This window comes from Mobula hypostoma, chromosome 15 (genome assembly GCF_963921235.1).
Source record: "Mobula hypostoma chromosome 15, sMobHyp1.1, whole genome shotgun sequence".
NCBI classification, from domain to species: domain Eukaryota; kingdom Metazoa; phylum Chordata; class Chondrichthyes; order Myliobatiformes; family Myliobatidae; genus Mobula; species Mobula hypostoma.
In genome coordinates, this window is record NC_086111.1 from 40,845,833 (window position 1) to 40,862,309 (window position 16,477).

Here is a 16,477-nt window from a genome sequence, read left to right on the forward strand (position 1 = left end):
CTTGTCTGCCTCCCGTGGCCCCGGTGTGACCACCTGCCTGTAACGCCTCACTCTCCCTGACCAGACGAAGGTCATCGAGCTGCAGCTGCAGTTCCCTAACGCGGTCTCCTAGGAGCTGCATCTCGGCGCACATGTGGATATCCGGGAGACTCCACTACCTCCCACATCCGGCACTGAGAACATCAAGCTGCCCTCACACTCATACTTCCCCCTCTCTTCAAATAACAGGGGAAAAAATGAAAAATCAAACCCTCTTCGCCTCGCCCGTTTCCGCCTAAGCCCTTAAGCCTTCACTCTGCTCCCGGCTCACTCTGCAGCCCGCAAACTACGCTGCCCAATGTATAAGACTGTGTTCCTTTTAAATCTTCCTCACTTCACTCCCCAACGTTACACGCCTGCGCAGTCCTGCTTCTCTCAACGCTGATGAAAAAACCGAAAAATTCAAAAAAGCTTCCTCCGCACTCCTGCTCCAATTTTCAGACTTCCTTCTCCGACTTGTGTCTTCCATCACCACCAACTGGAGCTCCCAACTTGTCTGGGCAAAGATCATCCACAATTCTCCAGTCATCTTCCACTGGCATGCCTCCCTTTGAATGCCGGAACAGATTCCAGCCATCACTCTTCCCCGACCAAGGGACTGATATTGGAGTTCCTGCTGCTGAGCAGTTGGTCGAATGTTGTTGCCAGCACAAGTGGAGACGGGCCAGGACACACTCAGAAACCGTATGCCCGCCAGTCACCACCACACCACTCAATATTTCATCTTTCTGAAGCTAAAGCTAAATCATCTGTTATAATCCTAAAACCAAAAACTGTGCCCAGTCTTATGCCATTTGTATAATTGTAAGAGTACTGTATATATTATTTTCGGCGGTGGACGAAGTGCACTAACTCTGTGGTTTTAATCGAGTTTGCGGCTGAAAAGATCTACATGGCGCTCTATCATTTGACATCAATTGATCACATGACACACACAACAAAATGTTAAAATGCCGTTGATAGTCGGCACATTAAATCCACAAGCCCATGAAGTCCTCTCCCGCAGCAGCTTTTGAATGAAGAATGATCGAGTAACAGTAGAAAAGAGTACAAGATCAGGGAGACAAAGCGAGTAATGACACTTGAGGACTGGAAATCACAATTACACAGAAAAGCCAAACAGGGAAAGGCAAAGGAGTGATAACATTAAATAGTCATTGGCCACCTACAATATTCTGAGAGTCGAGTTTATGTTTTATCTATCTTTTGAAACACAGTGAAGTCTCCGCAGAGACTGTCAAAAATTGCCAATGCCGACTGTATTTCAAGTCGTCATAGCGGGGTATTGGGAAAAGTTTTCAATAAGCATATTGGTGATTTAGGGAATAGAAGCAGAGGTGAGCTGCAAAAAAGTCAGATCCAGGCCCGGGTGGGTTCCTCCCAACCTGCTGTTTGTTCCTGCCACTGTGTGCCCCTGAGTATTGGAGTGGGGTCACTCTTCCCATCTGGGGGTTCAACAGATCCAGGAATTTATACAGATGTTGATTTATGTCCCCGGATTCCATGACTTTGTCTCTGTCTGTCCCATTTGTGCTCAGAACAAGACGTCACACCACCACCCTGCTGGTCTGCATTGCCCATTGTGTGTGCGTCACCACTCCTCATCCCACCTCTCGGAGCTTCATCACTGGTCTGCCTCTGTCAGATGGGGTCACTGCCATTCTGGTAGTTGTGGACCGGTTCTCCAAAACAGTCTCTTCATTACTCTCCCCCAAGCTCATGAAACTGCCACCTTCATCGTTCAGCACGTGTTCAGGCTGCATGACCTCCTTCAGGATGTTGTGTCTGATCGAGGACCACAGTTCACTTGCCGTTTTTGGAAGATTTCTGTTCTCATCTGGTTTCCAAACCCAACTGAGAGAATGAATCAGCAGTAGGATGTGTTGCCTGTGTCTTCCATCACCACCATCTGGAGCTCCCAACTTGTCTGGGCAAAGATTGCCCACAATTATCTCCAGTCATCTTCCACTGGCATGCCTCCCTTTGAATGCCGGAACAGATTCCAGCCATCACTCTTCCCCGACCAAGGGACTGACATTGGAGTTCCTGCTGCTGAGCAGTTGGTCGAATGTTGCAAACACAAGTGGAGACGGCCAGGACACACTCACACTCAGAAACCGTATGCCCGGCAGGCTGATCGGTTCTGCCAACAGGCAAGGCCCCTCTCAAGTCAAGGAAGAAAGTCTGGCTGGCATCTGGAGATCTCCCTTTGAAAGCTGCAAGTTGGCTCAGCGCTACGTGAAACCAGTTGTAGTAGAAACAGCTACCAAGAGCTTGTTATCGACTGCACCTACCATCATATTCACCCAGTGTTCCATGCTTTCCAGCTGAAGCTCTGCTTTCTCCAGTCACCACCATACCCCTCAATATTTCATGTTTCTGAAGCTAAAGCTAAATCATCTGTTATAATCCTCAAATCAAAAACTGTCTTATGTCCAGTCTTATGCCATTTGTATAATTGTCAGAGTATGTATTATCTTAGGCAGTGGACGAACTGAACTAACTGTGCTTTTAATCGAGTTTTCGGCTGAAAAGGCCTACACGGCGCCCTATCACGTGACACCAAATGATCACATGACACACACACACAACGAAAAATAATACTTTTGATAAAATGCCGATGATAGTCGGCACAGGAAATCCACAAGCTCATGAAGTCCTCTCCCGCAGCGGCTTTTGAATGAAGAATGATGGAGTAACAGCGGAAAAGACATTACAAGCTCAGGGAGACAAAGCGAGTAGTGACACTTGAGGACTGGAAATCACAATTACACGGAAAAACCGAGCAGGGAAAAGCAATGGAGTGAGAACATTAAATAGTCCTCCTCAGCCACCCGCAATATTCTGAGAGTGGAGTTTCTGTTTGATCTATCTTTTGAAAGAGAATGAAGTCTCCGCAGAGACTGTCAAAAATTGCCAATGCCGACTATATTTCAAGTCGTCATAGCGGGGTATTGGGAAAAGTTTTCAATAAGCAATAATCGCGCCTCGGGTAAACCTCATCGGCTACGATACTGCCACTGCGCAAAGCTAACGAACCACCGGTGGGAGCACAGGTCTAGCAATTATGTACACTTCACACTGATAGTGACTAAAACATTATTTATCAGTACATTTAGTATCATTATATATAATAATACCTGACGTATTATTTTTCTTTGTTACTAATATATAAACCTTCTAAACTGACAAAGATATTAAAACAAAATTTAAAGTGATGGATTATGGGATACGATATACTAATCCTATGTTTTACGTCACTAACGGGACTTGCTTTAAGGGAGCATCGCTACGTTGCGCGTTTGCGCAGGCGCAGTATCGAGGTATAAGTCAGTAGAAGGCTTACTTTCCTGCCGCCTTAAATATTGATTTATTTACTGGTGTTCGTCCTTCCATTCCGATTTCAAGTTGCTTTGGGTTTCAGTCCAGCATTAAAATATCATAGCAACACACACAAAATGCTGGAGGAACTCAGCGGGCCAGGCAGCTTCTATGGAAAAAACAGTCAACGTTTGTGGCTGAGACCGCCAGCATTTGGTGTGTGTTGCTTGGATTTCCAGCATCTGGAGATTTTCTCGTGTTTGTGATTAAAATATCAGCGATGAATACTTTTTATGCACACCTCATTCAACTTCGATTTGTTTTTTTTTATCTTCACAAAATTCACATATGGGAAACATTAAAATGATACATTAATGACCTATCGTGTAAGTTTTTCAAAAAGTACTTAACTCAAAATATGAAAAAAGAATGTTTCCAATACAGGACAGATTATTGGTATTAACATGTTATCGGCTAAAATTCACTAAAGTTAATCTTCATGATTTCACTTCAAAATGTGTCCCTTCTCCCATAGGGCTCAAGCAGTGACTACACCCAGCTTTCATGTGTCCCTCAATAAATAAGCTGAGATCTTGGGCTATATTTGTTTGACCTCACAGGTGTCCACCACACCGTGATCTGAACTACCACTGAATTTAGTCAGAATTGGAATTAGGTTTATTCTCACCGGTATATGTCATGAAATTTGTTGATTTGCAGCAGCACTATAGTGCAATATATAAAACATAACTATTACAGTAAGATAAAATAAATAAATATACATTATAGTGCAAAAAGAGAGCAATATAATTAATGACATTGTGGGATCATGGACTATTCAGAAATCTGATGCCGGAGGGGAAAAGCTGTTCCTGAAATGTTGAGAGTGTGTCTTCAGGTGCCTTTACCTCCTCCCCGATGGTAGTGATGAGAGTCCTCAATGATGGAGATCGAGACATCATTATGATGTCATAATAGACATCAGAGAGAGAGAGAGAGAGAGAGAGAGAGAGAGAGAGAAACCTTCACTGCTTTTTCAGTAGCAATACAGTGAACAGTGTTGCTTGTCTCTCTGTGAACCCCGGTACTGCACAGAACACAACAAGAATAGGAGCAGGAGTCAGCCGCCAGGCCTCTCGGGCCTGCCCGATGCCATTCAGTGTGAGCATGGCTGATTTATGCTGCTCTCAGCTCCTGTGTTAGTCCACAACAACCTACAGAGAGGAGGTGAAAGGGCTCGAGGCTTGGTGCCAGGCAAATAACCTCTTCCTCAATGTCAACAGGACAAACAAGATGGTTGTCGGCTTCAGGAGAACTCGCACCACTCACACCTCCCTTTACGTCGGGGAAAATAGCCAGCAGTTTCAAACTCCTGGGTGTGCACATCTTGCACAACCTCTCATGGTCCCAGAATGCATTATACACAATGAGGAAAGCTCACCAATGCCTCTAATCTCTGAGGAGAGCTGGCCTATGTACATCTATACTCTAGTCCCTCTGGTGATGCACAGCAGAGAGCATCCTGACAAGCTGCATTGCTGCTCGGAATGGAAACTGCACATGGCCGACAGGAATGCTCTACAAAGGGTAGTCAAAACTGTCCAACTCACCACTGCCCCCAGCCTAGACACCATCAACAGGATCAAAAGGTACATTTAATGCCAGAGGGATGTATATAATATACATCCTGAAATTCTTTTTCTTCACAAACATCCATGAAAATAGATGAACGTCCCAAAGAACGAATGAAGGTTAAATGTTAAAACCCCAAAGCTCCCCCCAGCTCCCCCTCCCACGCATAATCAGCAGCAAAGTAACGATCCCCCTCCCCACCAGCAAAAACAATCAGCACCCCCCACCAAGCACTCAAGCGTGCAGCAAAGCGTCATTAAAGACACAGACTTGAGTACCCTAAAGTCAACTCATTCACCCAGTATTCGACATACCACAGGCTCTCTCTCTCCCTATTAAGGGAAAAAGGGGTGTCCCCATTTCACAGCGAGAGGGGAGACATACCAAACGACTCGCTGATTTAGAACCATAGAAACATAGAAAATAGGTGCAGGAGTAGGCCATTCAGCCCTTCGAGCCTGCACCGCCATTTATTATGATCATGGCTGATCATCCAACTCAGAACCCCGCCCCAGCCTTCCCTCCATACCCCCTGAGCCCCGTAGCCACAAGGGCCATATCTAACTCCCTCTTAAATATAGCCAATGAACTGGCCTCAACTGTTTCCTGTGGCAGAGAATTCCACAGATTCACTACTCTCTGTGTGAAGAAGTTTTTCCTAATCTCGGTCCTAAAAGGCTTCCCCTCTATCCTCAAACTGTGGCCCCTCGTTCTGGACTTCCCCAACATCGGGAACAATCTTCCTGCATCTAGCCTGTCCAATCCCTTTAGGATCAGACACGTTTCAATCAGATCCCCCCTCAATCTTCTAAATTCCAACGAGTACAAGCCCAGTTCATCCAGTCTTTCTTCATATGAAAGTCCTGCCATCCCAGGAATCAATCTGGTGAACCTCCTTTGTACTCCCTCTAAGGCAAGGATGTCTTTCCTCAGATTAGGGGACCAAAACTGCACACAATACTCCAGGTGTGGTCTCACCAAGGCCTTGTACAACTGCAGTAGTACCTCCCTGCTCCTGTACTCAAATCCTCTGGCTATAAATGTCAGCATACCATTCGCCTTTTTCACCGCCTGCTGTACCTGCATGCCCACTTTCAATGACTGGTGTATAATGACACACAGGTCTCGTTGCACCTCCCCTTTTCCTAATTGGCCACCATTCAGATAATAATCTGTTTTCTTATTTTTGCCACCAAAGTGGATAACTTCACATTTATCCACATTAAATTGCATCTGCCATGAATTTGCCCACTCACCCAACCTATCCAAGTCACCCTGCATCCTCTTAGCATCCTCCTCACAGCTAACACTGCCACCCAGCTTCGTGTCATCCGCAAACTTGGAGATGCTGCATTTAATTCCCTCATCCAAGTCATTAATATATATTGTAAACAACTGGGGTCCCAGCACTGAGCCTTGCGGTACCCCACTAGTCACCGCCTGCCATTCTGAAAAGGTCCCGTTTATTCCCACTCTTTGCTTCCTGTCTGCTAACCAATTCTCCACCCACACCAATACCTTACCCCCAATACCGTGTGCTTTAAGTTTGCACACTAATCTCCTGTGTGGGACCTTGTCAAAAGCCTTTTGAAAATCCAAATATACCACATCCACTGGTTCTCCCCTATCCACTCTACTAGTTACATCCTCAAAAAATTCTATGAGATTCGTCAGACATGATTTTCCTTTCACAAATCCATGCTGACTTTGTCCGATCATTTCACAGCTTTCCAAATGTGCTGTTATCACATCCTTGATAACTGACTCCAGCATTTTCCCCACCACCGATGTTAGGCTAACCGGCCTATAATTCCCCGGTTTCTCTCTCCCTCCTTTTTTAAAAAGTGGAGTTACATTAGCCACCCTCCAATCCTCAGGAACTAGTCCAGAATCTAACGAGTTTTGAAAAATTATCACTAATGCATCCACTATTTCTTGGGCTACTTCCTTAAGCACTCTAGGATGCAGACCATCTGGCCCTGGGGATTTATCTGCCTTCAATCCCTTCAATTTACCTAACACCACTTCCCTACTAACATGTATTTCGCTCAGTTCCTCCATCTCACTGGACCCTCTGTCCCCTACTATTTCTGGAAGATTATTTATGTCCTCCTTAGTGAAGACAGAACCAAAGTAATTATTCAATTGGTCTGCCATGTCCTTGCTCCCCGTAATCAATTCACCTGTTTCTGTCTGCAGGGGACCTACATTTGTCTTTACCAGTCTTTTCCTTTTCACGTATCTATAAAAGCTTTTACAGTCAGTTTTTATGTTCCCTGCCAGTTTTCTCTCATAATCTTTTTTCCCCTTCCTAATTAAGCCCTTTGCCCTCCTCTGCTGAACTCTGAATTTCTCCCAGTCCTCAGGTGAGCCACTTTCTCTGGCTAATTTGTATGCTTCTTCTTTGGAATTGATACTATCCCTAATTTCTCTTGTCAGCCACGGGTGCACTACCTTCCTTGATTTATTCTTTTGCCAAACTGAGATGAACAATTGTTGTAGTTCATCCATGCAACCTTTAAATGCTTGCCATTGCATATCCACCGTCAATTCTTTAAGTGTCATTTGCCAGTCTATCTTAGCTAATTCACGTCTCATAACTGCAAAGTTACCCCTCTTTAAGTTCAGAACCTTTGTTTCTGAATTAACTATGTCACTCTCCATCTTAATGAAGAATTCCACCATATTATGGTCACTCTTACCCAAGGGGTCTCTCACGACAAGATCGCTAATTAACCCTTCCTCATTGCTCAAAACCCAGTCCAGAATAGCCTGCTCTCTAGTTGGTTCCTCGACATGTTGGTTCAAAAAACCATCCCGCATACATTCCAAGAAATCCTCTTCCTCAGCACCTTTACCAATTTGGTTCACCCAATCTACATGTAGATTGAAGTCACCCGTTATAACTGCTGTTCCTTTATTGCACACATTTCTAATTTCCTGTTTAATAGCATCTCCGACCTCACTACTACTGTTAGGTGGCCTGTACACAACTCCCACCAGCGTCTTCTGCCCTTTAGTGTTACGCAGCTCTACCCATATCGATTCCACATCTTCCCGGCTTATGTCCTTCCTTTCTATTGCGTTAATCTCTTCTTTAACCAGCAACGCCACCCCACCCCCCCCCCTTCCTTCATGTCTATCCCTCCTGAATATTGAATATCCCTGAACGTTGAGCTCCCATCCCTGGTCACCCTGGAGCCATGTCTCTGTGATCCCAACTATATCATAATCATTAATAACAATCTGCACTTTCAATGCATCCACCTTATTACGAATGCTCCTTGCATTGACACACAAAGCCTTCAGGCGCTCTTTTACAACTCTGTTAGCCCTTATACAATTATGTTGAAAAGTGGCCCTTTTTAATGCTTGCCCTAGATTTGTCGGCCTGCCACTTTTACTTTTCTCCTTAGTACTTTTTGCTTCTACCCTCACTTTACACCCCTCTGTCTCTCTGCACTGGTTCCCATCCCTCTGTTGTGAACTAACCTCCTCACGCCTAGCCTCTTTAATTTGATTCCCACCCTCCAACCATTCTAGTTTAAAGTCACCTCAGTAGCCCCCGCTAATCTCCCTGCCAGGATATTGGTCCCCCTGGGATTCAAGTGTAACCCGTCCTTTCTGTACAGGTCACGCCTGCGCCAAAAGAGGTCCCAATGATCCAAAAACTTGAATCCCTGCCCCCTGCTCCAATCCCTCAGCCACGCATTTATCCTCCATCTCATCGCATTCCTACTCTCACTGTCGCGTGGCACAGGCAGTAATCCCGAGATTACTACCTTTGCGGTCCTTTTTCTCAACTCCCTTCCTAGCTCCCCATATTCTCCTTTCAGGACCTCATCCCTTTTCCTACCTATGTCATTGGTACCTATATGTACCACGACCTCTGGCTCCTCACCCTCCCACTTCAGGATATCTTGGACACGATCAGAAATATCCCGGACCCTGGCACCAGGGAGGCAAACTACCATCCAGGTCTCTGGACTGCGTCCACAGAATCGCCTATCTGACCCCCTTACTATCAAGTCCCCTATCACAACTGCCCTCCTCTTCCTTGCCCTACCCTTCTGAGCTACAGGGCCAGACTCTGTGCCGGAGGCACGGCCACTGTCGCTTCCCCCGGGTAAGCTGTCCCCCCCAACAGTACTCAAACAGGAGTACCTGTTGTTAAGGGGCACAGCCACCGGGGTACTCCCTATTACCTGACTTTTCCCCTTCCCCCTCCTAACCGTGACCCACTTGTCTGCCTCCCGTGGCCCCGGCGTGACCACCTGCCTGCAACTCCTCTCTATCAACTCCTCGCTCTCCCTGACCAGACGAAGGTCATCAAGCTGCAGCTCCAGTTCCGTAACGCGGTCCCTTAGGAGCTGCATCTCGATGCACTTGGCGCAGATGTAGACGTCCGGGAGGCTTGGAGACTCCAGGGCCTCCCACATCCGACACCGAGAACAGCAAACTGCCCTCACACTCATACTGCCCCTCTCCTCAAATAGCAGCAGAAAATGAATGCCAAACCTTCCTCGCCTCGCCCGTTTCCGCCTAAGCCCGTTGAGCCGAAGCCCTTAAGTCTTCACTCTGCTCCCGGCTCACTCTGCTGCCCGCTCTATGAGGCTTTGTTCCTTTTAAATCTGCCACGCTGCACAGCCCGACGTCACACGCCTGCGCATTTATGATGTTAAAAGTCTGGTGTGAGCTCTTTCTGAGCTCTGCACCAAGAGAGTTCAGGTCTCTGAACACACAGCCCACTGCAGCTATCCCGCTGCTGCCGATGTTCTGTGTTCTCCCGCGACACCTCAGTCTGGGGCACCGGCCTTGAATCAGCCCGTCTCCAGAGCCACGAAAATCCGGAACACTGAAGGTGCACACGTCTTCCCGGCCAGGTCCTCGGAATATCAAAAATTGGCCAGTTGTGAGGCCCCGAGAGCAGGTCCCATTCCTGCAAAGAACCAAATTCAGAGTGCAACTCCAGGTCAGGGTCCTCAAAAGAACCTTGAAAAGGAAAAAAAAGAGATATCAAAGATAGAAATAGAGCTGTTTCCGAAGATGCAGGCAAAGGAGTCGCCGTTTAGTGCCATCATCACTTCAGCTTGCCCATCAATACATACATACAGAAAGATGTCGGAAAAGGGCCAATGACATCATAAAGGATCCCACCCACCGTGCTCATGGTCTGTCTGTACCACTCCCATGGGGGGGGGGCCGGGGAGGGTATGGGCAGGACCACCAGATTCAAAAAGCACTGACTTTACCCAAGCAGTAAGGCTGATCAACACCTCCATTCATTATCTCACACTTCCACACCCCCAGCCACCACTACTTTATCATTTTCTGTCAGTCCTGTGCCTGGCATCACTTTTTGGGCATGCAATCAATCTATGTAAATAAGCTAATTTATGTGTTTATATTTATTGTGTTTTATTATTATTATTGAGTGTCCCTGACCTTAATGTGTCGTTTGTGCTGCATTGAACCCAGAGTGACAATTATTTCGTTCTCCTTTATACTTGTGTACTGGAAATGATATCAAACAATTTTGAATCTTGAATTAATAGCCCTCAACTCCTTGATCTTTCACCTATTTATCCATCTCCACCTGAAATATTTTTAATAATCTAGCCTCCACCACTCTTTGGGACAACAAATGCCAGAGTTCATTGTCCTTTAGGAGAAGAAGCTCAACACACCTCAGTTTTAAATAATCAGCCCCTTATGTTGTAACCATGTCCCCGGAGTCTTACCCCGTGCAGTTGTTTGTGATGAACCTCTGCATCGTGTCCCAGAATTCTTCCCAAACAGGGCCATGAGTTGGCTCTTTTGCCCCTTGAGTATGATTTTCCAATCAATATGATCTTCTGTTTCAATATCATATTCATGTTTCCTCCTGCACACTGGAATGCCTTGTTTCCAGAAATCTATCCGTCTTCTACTTAAGTATATCCATTTTTGCCCCCCCCTTAGCCTTTTGAGATTGACATTTCAACAGGTTCTATACCTCTGAGGGAAGAAATTCTTCCTCACCTCAGCCTTAGACATCATTCTTTATCAGTAGATGTCAACCAATGGTTGTCGAATCACAGCCAACAGAATCAATCTCCTTGCCTGGCAAAGTTTTGCACATTTCAATGTTGTCTCAAGACGGAGCCCGGGTTTCCTTTGGTTCCTCTCGAGCGACTGAGTTGGCAGTGAAAGATACAGCTTCACAAATTGTTTGATTAACTTTATTTAACGCTTAACTGAAAAACAAAGGAAATTGTAACGCACGTAATTTTGCTTAACTCTTCATTCAACTTCTAACTACAGCTATGAACCTAGTCTAATTCAACTAAAAGAATAAAACTCGGGTTTCTTTATTTGATCCACAAATAGATCATGCTCCAGGTTCAATGCAATTCACTGGAATATATATCAGCAATAAGCAGTGCTGTTTGGTGTAAGGAAGGAGTTAAATGTGATTCCTCCTTGATATAAGCTAAAATAAAATGGATGTCTGTTGGACAAAATGGTGTTTGTCTGGAATGGGATTGTTTTGATAAAATTAAAGGAGTGTGAGTCTAATCCTTGAGAGTAGATAAAACCATACATGTGTTTGTCCAGGGAAAGTGAGAGCTTTGTGCAGATGCAAGTGCTAAACGGTGGGAAATAGGGAGAAAGATAAGCAGGAAAAAAGTTTTGAAGGGATTTGAAATGTCCTTGACGGGTATAAAAAGGGACTTACATTTTGCAGGGAGTATTCTTTTCTTAGCTAGGTACTGGTGCTACGAATTGGAGAAGATTGGGAGGGGAAGGGAAGAAGGAGAGGCATGAAACCTTTTTGATTTGTGGTTCCTTCCAGGAATTTGCAAATCATCTCATTTAGTGGATGATAAGTGTTTGTTTGTCCTTTTTTTCACTAACCATTTGTTCCTCTTTCTGTATTACATGCCAAGTGTAACTCTAATAAAGCATTTACAACAACTCCTTTGTTTGCAAATACATACTTAAATCCCCCTTGCTGAATCAGTAATGAATTTAAAAATATTTTTCATTACAATTATATATATTCTTAATCATTCAGTCTTTAGCCACTGGTGAGCTGAACACTTCAAGGAGACATCTCGGATGCCAAGCACCAGTAACGATCCAGCCCATGGAGAAACTCCAGCAATCCCTTGAAATTACCTTACTATTATACTTTAGAGTAGTGGCCCCCAACCACTGCAAAGCATGTGCTACCGGGCCGCGTGGAAATGATATGATTTGGCGATATGAAACCATATGAGTTAGCTGCACCTTTCCTCATTCCCTGTCATGCACTGTTGAACTTGAACACCCCTCCCCACCACCCCCGGTCGGCTGGTCCGCAAGAATATTGTCAATATTAAACCGGTCCGCGGTGCACAAAAGGTTGGGGAGATAAGGGAGACTCTAAAGTTTAGAGTCTCTCCTATCTCCCCTACAAGTGAATGGCAACTCCTTATAAGGCAAGATCTAATACGTAATCTACTGGAAAGTACCATATGATTTCCATAAATTGCTTTGGCCAGGCCTACCTGTACAATAAGGGCCTAAAACAAAACTTGAGTCAGCCATCTTGTCCATATATTCAGCCATTTTATAGCTTTTGTAACAGGGAAATCACTAATTACATTTAATCTTACCACAAGTCTACAGTTCCCTTCTCATTTTTCCAAGCTCTGGTTAATATAAATTTAATCGACCCAATCTCTCCTTATATTACCATCCATCCTGCTCAAGGATCAGTTTGCTGAGTTATTGTTGTATTCTTCCAATGTGGAATGAATCTCTTTCTTAGGGCCTCATCGATGGTTTGGGACTTTATCAAGGCCTAACACAAAACGTGAGGCAGGCAGAAATGGGCTTTCTTCTGGATGACAAGAGGAGTATTGTGCTGCAATAGAAGGTGTACTGTGGTCTTAATTTCTTTTAATGACTTGGATGAAGGCACCAGAGTTGTTTACTGATGTCACAACAACAGCTAGAAAAAGGCGGTAAAGGTATCTATTTTGTCTGTTAGATATGTTAAGTGAGTAAGCATAGATCTGGCAATTGGAGTATAATGTGGGAAATATTCAATTTTATCGAGAAAAAGAGCAGTATTCTGAGATGTGGTGGAGTCAAGGCAAGTCATTATGAAATATGATAATTATGTTTCTGCTATTGCTGGGGCATTTGAATAGGAAAGTTATGTTTTAGTTTTACTGGGAGGGCATTGTTGAACCGCTTCTGTGGTTAACTCCGTGGAGTTAAGGAAGGATGTTAATATGTTGGAAACAGTTGGGAGAACATTTTTTAATCTATCAAAATAAACTTTATTCATAATAAAACAATATTCACAAGATTAAACAGTGCAATGTATTTCATTCTTACATTCATATTCCATACATTACGTGGTGTTCTATTGCATTCCTTAAAACCATCAGGACTGCTGCTTTTTTTTCCCAAAAATACTTTATTCAGAAATATTACAAAATAAAAAATAATTACATACAAGAAAAGAAAACCATTCGTTGACTGTAAGTCCTTATTCAATAGTTATTAACAATAAAAATTTTGCCTTGACTCTCTGTTCATTTACAAATGAAAGATGTTAACAGTAAATCATGCGTTTACTCTCAACCTTTGGTCAAGAGTTAAGACTTATTAACAATCAAAATTTTCAACAATAAAGGCAGGCAATGGCTCTAATACTTTCCCAAATTAACAATTCCACCCACTCCTTGGGCACCATGTTGATTATCTGTCCACACCGCTGATGAGGGTAGGTCTCCTCCCCACCCAACCTCTCCCCCTCCTACGGGTGATGAACGTTAAACTGTGGTCCTTCCCCACCGGGCCTTCGCGGTGGCCGCACCAAGTTTGAGTGCATCCCTCAGAACGTACTCCTGCAGACGAGAGTGTGCTAGTCGGCAGCATTGAATCACGGACATTTAGGACTGCTGCTATCCATGTGGACCCCGTGTTGGTAAAGGACTACAATAACTGAGGGGCTGTTCCCGGTCCAGGATCTACACTTTCGGGCCCTTCACCGACGAGCCCTTACGATGGCTGCACCAAGCTCCAGTACGTCCCTCAGCACCTACTCCTGCAACACACACACACAAAATGCTGGAGTAACTCAGCAGGCCAGGCAGCATCTACGGAAAAAAGTACAGTCGACGTTTCGGGTCGAGACTCTTTTCCACAAATGCAGCCAGGCCTACTGAGTTCCTCCAGCACTTTGTATGTGTTCTTTGATTTTCAGCATCTGTAGATTTTATCTTGTTTGTAATTGGACGTCCCCCTGCAGCCTGGGATGTGGCAGTCTACAGCAATCTACGGACATTTCGATGTGCTGGCAGAAGTTGCCGGCAGACCAAAAGGAATTTTTCACCGAGCTGATGATTGGGGCGTCAGGAGAGCGGGGCAGAGTTGCGGTGCCTGACGGGAGTGCGGGGCAGAGTTGCGGTGCCTGACGGGAGAGCCGGGCCGGGTTGCGGTGCTTGTCGGGAGAGCGGGGCAGTGGCGCGGTGCCTGACGGGAGTGCGGGGCACAGCCGTGGCGCAGGGGTGCTTGGGAGTCGCGTCATTGCTGCTACGTGGAGAGTTGCGAGTGAGACCGAAGACATAATCGGAGTTTTGCCTTTCACAGCCCAAGTCAGTGTCGGGGCGGCGGGCTCTCTGCCACCTTGACAGGGTGCAGGGTCGGCCGTGGCGGTGAGAGGGATACAGGCCGTCAGCTGTTAGCTCTAGGCCTGGCCAGCTTTCCGCTGCGGAGGGCCTGGGCCTGGGCGCCGAGGGGCGGTCCACACCATGAGTTGGTTCAACGCCTCGCATCTGTCGAGTTTCGCCAAACAGGCGCTGTCTCAGGCTCAGAAGTCCATCGATAGGGTCCTGGACATCCAGGAAGACGAGGGGGGCTCGTGGACTGGTATCTCGGCGGAGTATGAGGAAGGTACAGTGACTGGACTGCTGCCTCTACAGGGAGAGCGGCCGCCCTCCACGATACAGCTGTGCTTTATCTGTCTCACCAAGATTGAGAAACGCTGAGGCGATGCCCTTTGGCCGCAACTTAAATACTTGTGCCCATTTCTAGGAACTGAGGGACTTTTTCTCCTGTGGAAGTTAGGGGTGGTATCTCCTTGAACAGAGCAGGTCTTGGAGAGATATTTAAATTAAAGTTGTGAAGTTATCAGATCGAGGGGTAACTCTTCCCTGTGGCAGAGGGATTAAAGGTTAAAGTCTAGAATAAAGGAGATTAGCTAAATTTCATGAAGTAATAGTACATTTGTTTATTCGGTTATGAATGTTTGGAGTGTAATGTTAGGTGTAGTAATCTGCCGATCTGGAAATCCAGAGTCTTTAGTATGATAAATTTAGTAGATAATACAGGAGCCCTTATACTTAAGTGCGAGGTGAACAGTTTACCAGATTGAAAAGTTAGTTTTCTGTGCAATGGCTATATTCACATGTAAGAATGTGATCTTTTGTTTTTATCTGTATTTCACTAGTTTCTACATTTGGATTGATAGCTGTTGCTACATTTTGTTGATTTTGGCGAATTATGAAGGGAATCACAATATTTCCAAATGGTTAGCTGCAGTATTGCAATTTTACCAACAATGACTTTACTCGACCATTTATTTCCATAAAGAAAAATGGTAAGCTGACATAATGCAGCAGTGCTGATTACTGGAGAATAAGTGGCTCTTCCCGATCGTGCTATTTCTGCAAAGACAGATTCTAAGGGGCTGTTATGTACTTTACCAGAGCAGAATGGTGTAGCCAGTCAACTTGCAGCTCCGCAAATCTGGCTGCTTTATAGTTGTAGTGGTAGAGACTTGCAGGTAATATCGGTCTTCAATAGTTCTACTTGGCTATTAATAACGTAAGTCAGAAAAAAAACTAAGAAAATGAATATGTTCTAATAACATGAATAACTTCTATATCTAACCTATTCCATATATTTCCATTTAAAAATGGAAGCAGCTCTGATGTCTCTTGCCTTTTAAAAATAATATTTCGTAGGTTTTATTTCCTTATGACTGGGACAATTTAGTTTGTTGAGTCACTGCCAGGTATCAGACAGATTCTGTTAGTCCTGATCCCTCACTTCGGTTCCTGTCTCATGCCCGTTAACTCAATGGATGTTTCTCCCACTCCTCTTACACTAGGGTAATAACCTTCCAAACAGCTTGGTATGTTGGAGCAAACCAGAGCTTCCAAGTGAAACTCACGTGGTCGTAGAGAGCACGTGCAAACTCCACACAAACCTGGAGATCAGGATTGAATCTGGGTTGCTTGGGCAGTGTTCCTTAGTACCAAGTCTGGTATCTGACATACCCTGGACTTACAAGTTTTGGTACCTTTTAGCTGTTATACAATTTATCAAGTGACTCCAAGTCCATGCCCAGTATTAACTTCAGCGTGTCTCTGGGGTTGCTATGCAATTCCACCTTTCAAATGGAGAGAGCATTCAAATGGAAAGAACTTTGCTTTCTTTGAAT

The 16,477-nt window shown here is 45.0% G+C and overlaps 1 protein-coding gene and 2 non-coding genes across 3 annotated transcripts in view; 1 reads left to right on the forward strand and 2 right to left on the reverse strand.

Moving 5' to 3' along the window:
* Positions 1–1,261: 1,261 nt before the first annotated feature.
* On the reverse strand, positions 1,262–1,347 carry LOC134357178 (U4 spliceosomal RNA). The gene has a single exon (XR_010020535.1). It is a non-coding gene; the product is annotated as a U4 spliceosomal RNA (small nuclear RNA).
* A 1,583-nt stretch (positions 1,348–2,930) lies between these two features.
* On the reverse strand, positions 2,931–3,071 carry LOC134357176 (U4 spliceosomal RNA). Its single transcript, XR_010020534.1, has one exon. It is a non-coding gene; the product is annotated as a U4 spliceosomal RNA (small nuclear RNA).
* An 11,468-nt stretch (positions 3,072–14,539) lies between these two features.
* tmf1 (TATA element modulatory factor 1) overlaps positions 14,540–16,477 on the forward strand; it is a 42,106-nt gene continuing 40,168 nt past the window's right edge. The window contains exon 1 of the mRNA XM_063067940.1: positions 14,540–14,925. Coding sequence (XP_062924010.1) covers positions 14,784–14,925 — 142 coding nt within the window. The 5' untranslated portion in view covers positions 14,540–14,783. The remainder of the gene's footprint in view (positions 14,926–16,477) is intronic.